This window comes from Zeus faber (genome assembly GCF_960531495.2).
Source record: "Zeus faber genome assembly, chromosome: 13".
NCBI lineage: Eukaryota > Metazoa > Chordata > Actinopteri > Zeiformes > Zeidae > Zeus > Zeus faber.
In genome coordinates, this window is record NC_137198.1 from 6,217,973 (window position 1) to 6,231,645 (window position 13,673).

At 47.2% G+C, this 13,673-nt stretch overlaps 2 protein-coding genes across 2 annotated transcripts; both read left to right on the forward strand.

Annotated features, from left to right (window-relative positions):
• The first annotated feature begins 488 nt into the window (after window positions 1-488).
• LOC307239099 (pancreatic secretory granule membrane major glycoprotein GP2) lies at window positions 489-2,842 on the forward strand. The gene is made up of 4 exons (XM_080012359.1): window positions 489-600; window positions 1,594-1,762; window positions 2,249-2,363; window positions 2,452-2,842. The coding sequence occupies exons 1-4, from the start codon at window positions 521-523 to the stop codon at window positions 2,625-2,627; spliced, it is 540 nt and encodes a 179-aa protein (XP_079868485.1). The 5' UTR covers window positions 489-520; the 3' UTR covers window positions 2,628-2,842.
• A 2,458-nt stretch (window positions 2,843-5,300) lies between these two features.
• Window positions 5,301-9,377, forward strand: fbxo30a (F-box protein 30a; the record flags this gene model as incomplete). The annotated part of the gene is made up of 2 exons (XM_080012421.1): window positions 5,301-7,322; window positions 7,877-9,377. The coding sequence occupies 2 exons, from the start codon at window positions 5,301-5,303 to the stop codon at window positions 8,078-8,080; spliced, it is 2,226 nt and encodes a 741-aa protein (XP_079868547.1). The 3' UTR covers window positions 8,081-9,377.
• Window positions 9,378-13,673: the final 4,296 nt, after the last annotated feature.

A 13,673-nucleotide genomic window follows, 5' to 3' on the forward strand; every position in this document is an offset into this window, starting at 1 on the left:
ATCCAGAAATTCTGATGAAATCACAATATTAACATACATTATGTTTGGAGGGACAGAACAAACCAGAATCCGCCCTGTGGAAATGTCTATTTAGGATTAAAAGTACCGTTGGAAGTGAATATTTGACAGCTATTCTTGGACTAGGTTAAGCACGCCAGCAACTCTACATTAAGCAATATGTTGTGTTGCGGGCGGCTCCGGGCCATTCTGGAAATCGAACACCCCGATCATGAGCAGACAGTAACTTGAGTGCTGGTCTCCCACGGCTCCACGCTGTGATCAAACGTGCGCTCATGTGATCGGCTGTGGCAACGCCGGCCTGTTTCCCCACATCCTCACATCTTCCCGGAGAGACACTTGCTCTCATTCAAATCGTCCTCCATCCCAGCGCGCACAGCTGTTGTTTACGCGCGGCGCGGTGGGCGTCCGGTGACGGAAAACAGGCAGGAAGGACGGAGCGTTCATTCTTTGTGCGATTCTCTCTCCGTCTCGCCCCGACCCCCAGATCCCGGCTCACTTGATGCTCCGCCTGGAGAGGTGTTGGGCCACACCCACCAGCGACCCGTACGGCAACGTTCAGTACACCTTCATCGAGGACAGGTCTGTCCCAACAGAGTTCAGAACGGCAACACTGACACCCCCGAAGCTTTAACTATTTCAGGGACAGGACATTTATGGAACTGAATAGAAGAGTTTCTATTCTGCCCCACAGTTGATGCAGCCATTAACATACATTAATGATTATTATATTGCTATATTATTATGGTATATTACATTATCACTATTAACATATTGCCCATATATGCCCATACTAGGCAGATTAGTGAACATAGTAAGCTTTAAGAGTGTTGCACCCTCTTAACTTCTTTTTATAGACGTGTGTGTGTGTGTGTGTGTGTGTGTGTGTGTGTGTGTGTGTGTGTGTGTGTGTGTGTGTGTGTGTGTGTGTGTGTGTGTGTGTGTGTGTGTGTGTGTATATATATATATATAACATTTTCATTTTTATTCTTGGCTCTCTAGACTTGACTTGCCCTGTTCTGCCATTCCCTGCTGCAGTAACACCTGAATTCCCTCCCAGGGACCAATAAAGTGTCTTCATCTAAACTTTCCCCGTGGTAATCAGCTGATCTCGACGGCCTCGCAGGAGCGCTGGTGAAATTTGAAATAAGAGAATTAGTTGCTCGGAGAGCTGGCCAGACAACAACCCTCTCGGCACTGGGTCATGTGACCCAGCGCTGAGGCCATATGCGTCTCAGCTCAGCAGCTGTGCATGCCCTTGACAACCGGGCAGGTTGTACTGTTTTTGTACTGTTAGCAACAGCATGGCAATGAAATGCACAAGGATTTCACAACGCCACAGAGGGAAATACTTAAACTAATCCGTCTCATGCTGCCAGAGATTGCTTGTAATAACATTGACATTATTCTGTTCCCCTTTCGAGTTAATAATCAAGATGAATCTGAAAAATTCTGGTGACGTGTTTTCCCAGTCCCTCCTTGTCCATAACAGATGTTTTAGTGTATTTGCGCAGAACGTGTAAATATCACCGCCGCCGCGGGCCTCCCTGACTTCTTTATGTCGCTCCCTCTCAGCTGCCCGGTGTTGCCAAATGAACAGACGCTGACTGTGTTCAAAAACGGCCAAGGTCCGGAGGCCATGTTCAGGATACAAATGTTCAAGTTTGTGGGCAGCTTGTACACCGACGTCTTCCTTCACTGCAACGTCCAGATCTGCCACCGCGTGCCAGGCCTCTGCCAGCCGGTGAGTGCGCTCATGTCGCGGCCATTTCTCACGCTGGTCGCCAGGGGCCGGTTGAGACGAGTTGAGTGTGCACAGATTTTGTCCCCCAAAATAGATCCGCGGATCCTAGAATTGTTTTCATCCCCCGACAGCGATCTAAATGCACCAGACTGTTTTGTAAGTTTAAATAAGTGGCAATGAGGAGATGTGGGGGGTCTGACATATGAGAGGCGTTTTAATTTGTAAACTGGAGCTTTGTCTGCTATAAAACTTTAAATGACCATACATTTGTATGTACAGAGCAGCCGTTGGATTCTTTAACATGTGATTTTGAATTCATAAGCAGATGTGCTAAATATAGTTATTGGGGCAAATTTCCCTCTCATTTATAATCATGATTATAAACGGGTCCATATCAGCCACCCCTGCTATTAAGGAGAGGGAACCTGTTTACCTCCCTCTACCTAGTATTGATGTTGTTGCCAACTAAACCATTTGCCATAACAGAACTGCTCTGCTGAAGACGGACTGGAAAGGGCACGAAGAGACATCCCTGTGTCCCACACAGTGTCTTACGGACCAATCAGACGACGTCCGGCAGACGGTGACCGCCCCGGCCTCAGTATGGCTCCATCCATCTCTTAACTGCGGTTTCTGTTCATTTACAACGACCTAGACAAACCTATTTCGCTTTCGGCTTCCCCGCGCAGATGCTGGAGGCGCGCCCCCCGTGGAGACCTTCGTGCTCGGGGGGCTGCTGGTGGTGCTGCTGCTCGTCACGGGGGTGTTCGGGAGGCTATGGCTGCGCTCCAGACGCTCCTACCCAGCGCAGGAGGCCCAGCTCACCCTGTCCAACATCCATCGCATCTCGGAGGTGGCCTCATGAGTCCGCTGTGTTGGAGCAGGAGCACGCTGGTGGACAGGAACGCACACGCACACGCGCACACGCACACGCACACACACACACACACACACACACACTATGAAAGAACAGTTTGGGTGTAAATAAGTGTCTTAATGTGTAAAACATTGTAAGAGAAGATATCATTCATGAAAACAATAATAATAATTAAAAAAAGAACAGTTTTTATACATCTATTGTACCTGTGAATGCATTTTTGCTTTGTAACAATGCAATAAGACCCAATAAAGATCTCCTAAGTGCTGCCCCCGGTGTCGTCACCTGCAAATGATTTGACTTGATTGACGCAGGCATAAATCTACTAGAGGAGCCGAATACCACAGATGAGCTTGTACGGTGGTGACTGTACTGCAGTATTCCTCGGGTATTCCCCAGCCCTGGCTATTTAGAGCGGCCTCGTGCTGCGTTCAAGTTAAACGGGGAATTGCCGTCGAGAGGTTTTCTTCCTCCGAACAACAGCTTTCAGAGAGTGTTCAGGCTGTGACCTCGGCCGAACCAACTTTTGCAATCTTTTTTTTTTTTTTTTTTGAAATCTTTAGATTTTTGTCGTTCTTTTCGGTGTTACTTTCGCGAGGCTTTTTTTGTTTTTGTTTTTTTTTTGGTCTGTTTGCAACTGTCCACGCTCCAACTAAACACACGCCGAAGGTACAAAGCAAAACTCCCTCGTTAAAGGGACATTATGATGCGTTCCAGTTCCAAGTTGGAGATCGGCAAATTCCGACTTAGTTCCCACTTCCGAGCTAAATTAGCTTCATTACCTCCGTCGAGGGGGGGGGGGGCATGGAAACATATTGTAATGTGTACTACAACATATTGTAATGTGTACTACAACATATTGTAATGTGTACTACATGCATCCGCACAGGAGATAAAACTACAGCGCGGTTTAGCTCGAAGTTAGACGTGTTTTCAAACGAAGACATCGTTCGTCAAAGGCGTGTACCGCTCCGGGCGGAGATGAGGCGGTTGGTCTGGATGAACTCGGACCACAGCGATCTGCCCCCACCCCGAAAATCCGACGAAGAATTTCGAGTTAAAAGGCCGTTCCCTGGCGCCTCCCCCAGCGGATCGACCCTTCATTATTTTTCATTCTTTCCGGGTTCCGACCTCGGCGGAACGCAGCGGCGCCGGGCTTGTGCGTGGTGACGTAGGCACGGCTGCGTCGCACGCTTGTGGACGGCGGGCCGCGAGGCGCCCGGCGCAGCGGCAGAGGACCTCACCGAGCTCGTCCCGAACGGCCAGCGGAGCGGGCCCCGGGCTCTCTGAACGCTCCGCCGGCTCCATGCGCGTCGCTCCCCGATCGAGGGCCGCGAGAAAGTCGGAATAAACGCCGGGTGGGAGGGAGGAGGCGGGGGGTGGAGTTGCAGTGCGATAGGTTTGGACCGACGCTCTGTTCGGGTAAGCACTTTTCCTCGCTTCCCCCGGCCAGGGAAGCTAGCGTAGCAGGCCGGGCGATGCTAGCTCCCTGGCCATGTTTGTTACTGCTGCTGTTTTGCTTCTGAGTGACTGGCAAACAGTTGAGACCCCCCCCTCCCCCCAAATCCCTAATCACAGATCGATAAATGCCATTAACTGTCCCTCAGATGAGAATTCACCGCCCTACACGGCGTCCTGGCCGCTGTGTTTATGCTTCCGATAGATAACTGTAAACAGATACTTTATCCATCCCAGGAGGAATTCGCTGTGTTTACAGCAGCTCACATCAAATATGCAACAATAATAGGCAATTTTATAATAATTTCCAATAATGACCATAATAATAATAATAAACTATAGAAAAATGACAATGTACAACGAACCTTAAAATGATCAAAAAAATATTTATACATATATACAAAGGCAATGAATATACAATAAAACCAACAAAGACCTAAATCAGCAATTCACACCCTGTCAGCAATAGGAAATAGTGCAAGTTTGCATACATGGTAGTTTCGTGTCTGCTTCTCTTGCGTAACTGAGCTGCACGGTGGCAGCTTAGACTTAAACAATGGAGATGTGGTCTGGATTAAGGCTTGTGACACAGTCGTGGTTTTCAAATTACTATTTATGTCCCTTTGTAGTCAACGTGCACGGTCTCCCAAATCCCCAAACCAGAGCCCCAAACCGTATTCTGATATACTCGGCCTTGGGTCCATTATGTGTATTGTGCGGGCAGGTAGCACAACCTGTTTGAATTCCTAAGGTTTCGGTGTCTGATCCGTCTTTAACTCTTCCCCGCAGGGCGTCTGCTTGAAATAGCAAAAAGGGACAGGGTCAATGCCCCACGCTGTGAGAGTGTGACCCGAGAACGCTGTTGTGAAATGTCTTAAGATTTAGTAAACATACCCAGACACTCCATGTTTAGTAGCCAAGTTCCAGACGACCTGTGTCACGTGCAGTGTGATGGTTTCAGATATGTCCATAGTGTCGGTAACCTGCTATACCTGACAGCTGCTGCATGTTATGACTTTGTTCCAGCACTGACTGCGACTTGGCTCATCACGGCATAAACACGGTGATTGTTGCTGAGGGATCACAGTGGGTTCTTAAGCTTCCTGAAAAAAGGACTTTGTTCTGTTTTTTTTCTTTCAGGGTTGGAAACTTTGCCCCTCGTTGCTGCAAGTGCATCATAGCTTTGGTGCAACACTGTGAAAAATGGAGGTCCTGCACACCCACTGCCTGAAGTGCATCAACAGAAGGTGCATGATACGACCAGAGACGGGTGTTTCGTGCGATCTTATTGGCTGCCCGCTGGTGTGCGGGGCAGTTTTTCACGCGTGTAAACTAGAGGAGCATCGTTTGCTGTGCCCATACGAAAGGGTGTCTTGCCTCAACAATGGTTTCGGCTGCCCGTTCACAATGGCTCGGCTGAAGATCGCTGAGCATCTGGAGACGTGCCCGGCGAGCACGGTGTGTTGCACCATGGAGTGGAACCGCTGGCCTGTGAGCTACGCCGACCGCAAGTCCTACGAGAACCTGAGCAAAGACTTTGACGAGGTGGAGCAGCTGGACATGGCCTTGGCCCTGCAGGATCAGAGGATGTTGTTAGAGTCGCTGAAGGTGACCACAACCGTGACAAGGAATGGAGACGGCCAGGCGGACGAAAGCGACAAGATGGTCGCAGAGTCGACTGTAGCGGAGGCAGCGTTGAGTAACGGCACAGTGGACATGGAAGAGGAACCGTGTTATAACCAGTTGTACAAGGCCTCGATTGAGACGCGCAGAAGCTTGGCCGCAGCCCTGGACATTTTCGCTAATTCAAAGGGGGTCGACGCAATCGTTGCAAATTTGAACGGGGAAAAGACCGATAAGAATGGCGCACTCTGCAACGGGGGAAATGGCGACAGTCACAGCGACTATGGGGCTGAGGGTCTGAAGAATGTTGAGATGAAGGAGAGCGACTCGGACTCTGAGTGCGAGCTGGGAGCGGTGGGCGGGGTGGCTTTTGCGGTGGGGACAAATGGGGAGGAGGACAAGGTCGACTGGTTGGAACAAAGTGATTTTGTCGAGTTGCTTGTTGAGGACGCGGTGAAAGATGGCGCTTTTGACGATCCAGTGGACGATCCCCCGTACGTCAGGCCCGAGGTGCCTTATCATTCCCTGCCTGTTCTAGCTCTGGAGCCCCCCGAGCCCCCGCCGGCGCCGCTCTCATCCCCAAGGCCCATCCTGCTCCCCGACCACGTACGAAATAACTTGTTGCAACACCTTCCCATCGAACTCGGGTACCGGTGTCTGGAGCGCAAGCTGCACAACGTGGAAGTGCTCAGAGGAATGAGCGTGTTTACATTCAACGGCCGCCGGGCCTTGCTGTCGGACCCTTACCTGTTTCGGGCAAAGATGGAGGACAAGGCGGTGGACACGTCCGACTTGGAGGTCGCAGACGATCCCATGGGTCTCCACGGCATCGACCTCATCACTGCCGCCTTGCTCTTCTGCCTCGGGGATTCTCCGGGGGGCCGAGGGATCTCCGACAGCAGGTTTGTCGATGGCTACCACATTGACTTCGGTACTCAGACGTTCTCCTTCCCTTCAGCCATCCTCGCAACCAACACCATGGTCGGGGACATCGCCTCGGCCTCCGCCTGCGACCACGCCAGCCCGCAGCTTTCCAACCCGAGTCCCTTCCACACCCTCCGCCTCGACCTGGTGCTCGAGTGCGTGGCCCGCTACCAGACCAAGCAGCGCTCCATGTTCACCTTCGTGTGCGGCCAGCTCTTCCGGCGGGACGAGTTTTCGTCCCACTTCAAGAACGTCCACGGGGACATTCACGCCGGACTCAACGGCTGGATGGAGCACCGCTGCCCCCTGGCTTACTACGGCTGCACCTACTCCCAAAGACGCTTCTGCCCGTCGGTACACGGCTCCAGAATCATCCACGACCGACACCTGGGTTCGTTCGGGGTGCAGCTCATGCTGCCCTCGAAAAGCGGGGGGGGTCTCCCCAGGAACACCTGCCACTTCGGCTCGCAGTGCGACCACCTCAGCAGCCTCCCCTTCGAGGTGCTGCAGCACGTCGCCAGCTTCTTGGACGGCTTCAGCTTGTGCCAGCTCTCCAGGGTTTCCCGCACCATGAGGGAGGTGTGCGCCAGCCTCCTGCAGATGCGCGGCATGGTCGTCATGCTCTGGGGGAAGAAGCGCTGCGCCGATGGCTCGTCCTCCTGGCAGATAACGGATAAGGTCGGTCGATCTCAAGACGCTTTTTTTTTTTATGCCAGTGCAACGAACCCATTGCTCAGGTTTTACTGCTGGTGCGCAACCTTGGTGCTCACAACCTCATGTGGGGCCACCACATGAGACATTGCTAAGATTGATTGGATGTTGATATGCTATTTATTTTAAATAAAAATGTGTTGCATGGCTTTTAAACACATTATAATTTCGGTACGATCTATTTGGGGCTCCCTCTGTGCTTTGTGATATAATCTGGATTCTCAAATTCACATGAACTAGTTTCCTAATTTGCAATGTGGAATATCATCACTTTGACCAGTGATGTCCGTTTTGAAAGTCCAGTGATACAGATTGTTATTTAGTATCAATCTCTTAGGCCTAAATATGAATTGAAATGAACTAAATGGGATGTAATCTGTCCGTCCAATGGCTGTTTTGGGCTTTTGGGACCCAAAACGGAGGTTGAGCCACGTTGAAGCGTTGATAAGAAACAAGGGAAGCCAATTTTGTCTTTCTTTGCATGTGAAGTGATTCACCCCTCCCTCCTGTTTGTCTACTAGGTGTGGAGGTTCAGCACAGCCTTCGGTACGGTCAACGAGTGGAAGTTTGCCAACATTTCCAGCATGGCCGACCATCTGAAGAAGTGCAAGTTCAACACAGTCGCGCTCCGGGAGGAAGCCATTCCTCTGCCGTGCATGTGCTTCACCAGAGAGCTGACGAAAGAGGGGAGGTGCCTGCGCTCCGTGCTCAAGCCGGTGGCGTGAGACGCAGTCCGCCGCTTGGAGCTCCCTGAAGAAGTCAGGAGCTCCAAGTGCGTTTGGATTGTATCTACGGCGTTTACAAACTCTACATCAAGACGTTTCTAGCATCCAAATACAGTACAGAGAACACGGTGAGCCGACACAAAGCATAGGACCCCGTCACTTTAAATAAGAATGATAAATAAAACGTAGTCCTTTTAAAAAAAATAAATAAATAAATAAATAAAATAAAATTATTTATGGTGTAAACAAAGCCAGTGTTTGGATGACGGAGTTTTAACATTGGGCATTGTACTGTAGTCGCAGAATGTGACTTTTAACTCCATATTAAAACCCTAACCCAATTTCTTTTTTTATTTTTATTTTTTTATAGAAAGCCTGAAAAGTTCAAATACAAAATCTGTGACTTGATGCTCTGATACTGTGTACATAATCAAATTTTTGGATGCAGACATATTCCTATTATTTTTATACTGAGGGGTACGTACTGTGCTGCATTGGAGCTGAGAGCAGAGCCTTAACGTACGAAAAAAAACAAAAACCCCACTTGATTTCTGGCTACGAGAAGGTTCTGAACACAACCGGGACAATCAGTGTTTTATTTTTTATCTTGCATGGTTTTATATCTTTCTCTTGACACCCACAGTTTTCAATTAGGTTTTATGGCTTTTGTTTTGCAATTCAAGATGCTGACCAAATATCAAATGTGCACAATACATGAGTCTCAATATTGTAGCTGCCTATTTGGGTTTAACCAGCAGAAGCCGTTCAGAGGGCGTGTGGGGAAATAATCTATGTAGCACTGAGTATAATGTTTGGATGCTGAGATTTGGACATTTTTGCCGCTCCTGTCTGGGGATGTGAACTCACCAGCCAAATACCAATACGTTTCTGTGGCAAAGTATTCCTCTGTACTCTGTATTTTCACAGTGGAGGTCTCCTCTCAATTTCTATTCCTCAAATATATTTCAGTGGTGAAACAGTGGGGGCCTGGGGCCTGTGGTGAGACCCGGTGTAATTCGCAAGATGTAGCTCTACTTCATGTTGGACTTCATGAAACCTGCAGGTCGGGTGGAACGGGAAACAATGGGCGCACAGACAAACAGACCCATTGGTTGAATTTTTGAACACTATGTACCCACGGTGTTTTGACGTTGTTAGCATCTCAGGGTTCTAGAATAACGCCGCAATAATTGCTGGTCATTGTTGTCATGTATGTAGCCTGCTAATTACTGACTACCAGCTACTTGACTATTTTGGGGTCTTGGGCCTGGCGGATGTACCACTCAGTATTCTAGATGTTGCAGTGCATGGCTGGTGGTGTTCACTTTTTTTAGTGATGCATCATCGGCTTATTCATATTTTTTTTTTTTTTTTTTTTTTTTTTTTTAACTTTTATTTTATGATTATTTTTTTGTCCGGATTAAAAAAAATACAGCAAAACATTATTTATACTTTTTTTTGTTTGTTTTTGTTTGATTTTTCTTTTGTAATGTGTGTTCCTGTGCCCTTTATATTAAGGACTAGCAGACGGAATTGTCATAGAACATTTAGAATTGAGACATTTTGATTGTATTTGGGGGGGAAAAAGCTTTTGGGGTGGGTGAGCGGGGGGTAGTTACGCATCAATGTCAGGATTCTTTTTTATTTTATTGTTTTATCGTCCCAGCTTTTTTTTTCTTCATCTATTACTTTTCTCTCTCTTTTATTTTTTATTTTTTTTTAAACGGACGGGGACAGTTTTATTAGAATGACAAAGTCCCTGTCGCATGATGCAGGTTTTGTGTGTTTTTAAAATGATGAGGGTGTGGTTTTTTGTGCCGATGATATGTACTGTAACTTCTAGAGTGGGAGTGGAAGTGACTCTAGCTGTGGGGGTTTTACATCCCCTCATGTTTTGCATGTGTGTGAAAGGTCTTCAGATAAAGAGTTGGTCTCTTTTTTTACGATTTTTGTTTTGCATCCTCACCAAACTGCTGCATTAATGTTGTTTTTTGAAATCTAATAATTGTCCTCAAATCACACTTCATTGTGATCGGTGCAAAACTCAAGGCCGCCATACACACAAATTATAAATGTGTGAATGGATCACGGACACACGAAAAAGCAATAAATCAATCTTGAGATTTGTAGAGAAATCCCAACAAAGACAACAGTATATCATATGTTTAAAACTTTTTTTCATGGATTTGCAACTGTGCAAACTGTCTCTGGAAATGCATTATTTTCAACATTAAAAGAGAGTTTTCACTTATGAAGTGTTTTCTTTCTTCCTTTTTACTGACTAGATAAAGGGAAATGCCCACATTGACATTTCTACCTCTATCTAGCTATCTATGTGCTCTTCAGTGTACCTAAAGTATTGGAAGTAAAAGTGCTCAGTTACAGTCCTATCCAGTGCCCCGATATACTGTGAGAGGCTATAATACCAGTATAACTATTATAACTTGTATTAATTTACAAGGACATGGACTTAACGAATCACTGTTATTGAAAATAAATCAGCATTTTTTTCTTGCTTGTGATGTAAATAGATATAAACCCTGAAAAATAAGGAGCTAAAGTTATGCGACAGTGTTGTAAACACTGGGGTTCCGAATGTACTGTATCCTCATTTTATAGATTTTTGCCACCAGATAGAGCCAGAGCCTTTTCTTAATGTTTATTAGATGGAGAGATTTTAGGATTACATTTAATTTATTGTTAAAATAGGCTCGAATGCACCAGGACTTTAGAATTTATTTATTTATAAATTAAGAATTTACCAAATAAAACAAAGAAATTTGGTGACATTGTAAGGGCTCATTGGACATATAATAGATATAACGATATCTTCAAAAGTCAAAAGAGCAAACTAACTTTGTGTTATTCCTATTTATTTCACATTGAATGGATAAATGAATAAACAGAAATTATGTCATCCTGTGTTCCATTTTCCAAAGGTCCTTTATTTGCATGGCCCTAAGTTTGTGACGGCCCGATGTTCCCAGGGCTCCAGAGGTCCTATGTTCCCATGGGACATACGAACAACATGGGACCCTGGGTAATGACCTGATCAAACTTGAGGTTCCATCAGCACCACTTTAAAATTTCTATGGCTCAATGTCACATAGTACAATCATGTGAACAACTTCAAGGTTACCAGGAGTTGGGTTAGAACCCAAGAGGACAAACATCCATTGGATCTTGAGTCCAATGCCTCTACCACTGGCCATCAACACATCACTATGTCCTTCCAAATGTCCTGTGTTTTCAGGGCCCTTAGGTCCTAAGTTCCTCATGGCCCAGTGTTCCCAGGGCTCCAAGTTCCAGAGGTTCTATGTTCCCATAGGACCAACATGGGACCCAATCAAACTTGAGGTCCCATCAACACCACAGAATCGTGTTAAAAGTTCCATGGCCTTAGATCGCATAGGACTGCAATCAACCTTGAGGTTATATCAACCACACAGAATCATGTTAAGTAGGGTACCAGGAGTGGGGTTCGAACCCACGAGGACATACATCCATTGGATCTTGAGTCCAACGCCTTAACCACTCGGCCATCCTGGTGGACTCCTACCGTACCGATGTGTCCAAAGTCCTGTGTTCCAATGTCCTGTGCTCCCAGGGATCCCAAGTTATGAGGGTCCTTTGTTTGCAGCGCCCTAAGTTCCTCACAGCCCGATGATCACAAGGTCCTCTGTTCCCAGGGCTCTAAGTTCCAAAGGTCCTACGGTTCGAGGATCCTTTGTTCCTAAGGTCCTTTGTTCCTCAGGTCCTATGTACCACCACACCACAGAATTGTGTTAAAAAAAGAGATGGTTGTATAGGACAAATATATGACCCTGGGAACATAGGAATGACTTGAACCAACCTTGGTGGAAGTCTACATCAATACCACAGAACTGGGTTTGTATGGTCCTATTGGACAAACATATGAGCCTGGGAACGACTTCAATCAACTTTAGGGTTACATCAACTGCACAGAAGGGTGTTCATATGTCTAGCAGGAGTGGGGTTCAAACCCACACATCCATTGGATCTTGAGCCCAACACCTTTACCACTGGCCATCCTGGTGTGCTCCAACTCATCACTATGTGGCAGATCAAACAGAAGTGTAGATATGTTCCCAGTGTCCTATGTTCCCAGGGATCCTATGTTTCCAGGGTCCTTTGTTCCCAGGGATCCTAAGTTCCCACGGTCCTCAGTTTGCAGGGCCCTAAGTTCCCCACAGCACAATGTTTCCAGGTTCCTAAGTTCACAATGACCTATGTTCCCAGGGATCCTATGTTCCCAGGATCCTTTATTCACAAGGTCGTATGTTCCCAAGGTCCTAAATTCCTGAGGATCATATTCTAAAGGTCCAATGTTGCCAGGGGTCCTAAGTTCCTCGGGATCTTATGACATTGATCCCTGGGAACATAGGAATGACCCCTATTAAACTGGAGGTTACATCACCCCCACAGAATAGTGTTCAAATGTATAGCAGGAGTGGGGTTCAAACCCACACATCCATTGGATATTGAGCCCAACACCTTTACCACTGGCCATCCTGGTGTGCTCCAACTCATCACTATGTGGCAGATCAAACAGAAGTGTAGATATGTTCCCAGTGTCCTATGTTCCCAGGGATCCTATGTTTCCAGGGTCCTTTGTTCCCAGGGATCCTAAGTTCCCACGGTCCTCAGTTTGCAGGGCCCTAAGTTCCCCACAGCACAATGTTTCCAGGTTCCTAAGTTCACAATGACCTATGTTCCCAGGGATCCTATGTTCCCAGGATCCTTTATTCACAAGGTCGTATGTTCCCAAGGTCCTAAATTCCTGAGGATCATATTCTAAAGGTCCAATGTTGCCAGGGGTCCTAAGTTCCTCGGGATCTTATGACATTGATCCCTGGGAACATAGGAATGACCCCTATTAAACTGGAGGTTACATCACCCCCACAGAATAGTGTTCAAATGTATAGCAGGAGTGGGGTGCGAATCCACGACAACATACATAGAACAGATCTTGAGTCCAATGGCTGTAAATACTCGGACATCCTGGCACACAGAAGCATTCAAACGGGAGAGTATCTATGTTCCCATGGTGCTTTGTTTGCAGGGCCCTAAGTTTGTGACAGCCCGATGTTCACAGAGCCTTAGGTTGCCCAGGCGCCTCTGTTCCCATGGGACGTGATCAAACTTGAGGTTACATCAACACCACAAAACTGTGGTAAGAGCTCTATGTCACATAGTACAACCTCAAGGTCACATCAAGCGCACAGAACCATGTTAAGAAGGCTACCAGGAGTGGGGGTCGAACCCACGAGGACATACATCCATTGGATCTTGAGTCCAACGCCTTAACCACTCGGCCATCCTGGTGGACTCCTATAGTACAATGTGGCCGATCAAATGGGAGAGTATGTGTGTTTCCAGTGTCCAAAGTCCTGTGCTCCCAATGTCCTGTGCTCCCAGGGATCCTAAGTTATGAGGGTCCTTTGTTTGCAGGGCCCAAAGTTCCTCACAGCCCGATGATCACAAGGTCCTCTGTTCCCAGGGCTCTAAGTTCCAAAGGTCCTACGGTTCTAGGATCCTTTGTTCCTAAGGTCCTTTGTTCCTCAGGTCCTAT

Excerpts from the sequence above, each read along its gene's own strand:
- LOC307239099 (XM_080012359.1), top strand. The coding sequence starts at position 521 with ATGCTCCGCCTGGAGAGGTGTTGGGCCACACCCACCAGCGACCCGTAC. Across the intron at positions 601-1,593 it reads TACACCTTCATCGAGGACAG|CTGCCCGGTGTTGCCAAATG; the intron begins GTCTGTCCCAAC and ends GCTCCCTCTCAG. Across the intron at positions 1,763-2,248 it reads TGCCAGGCCTCTGCCAGCCG|AACTGCTCTGCTGAAGACGG; the intron begins GTGAGTGCGCTC and ends TTGCCATAACAG.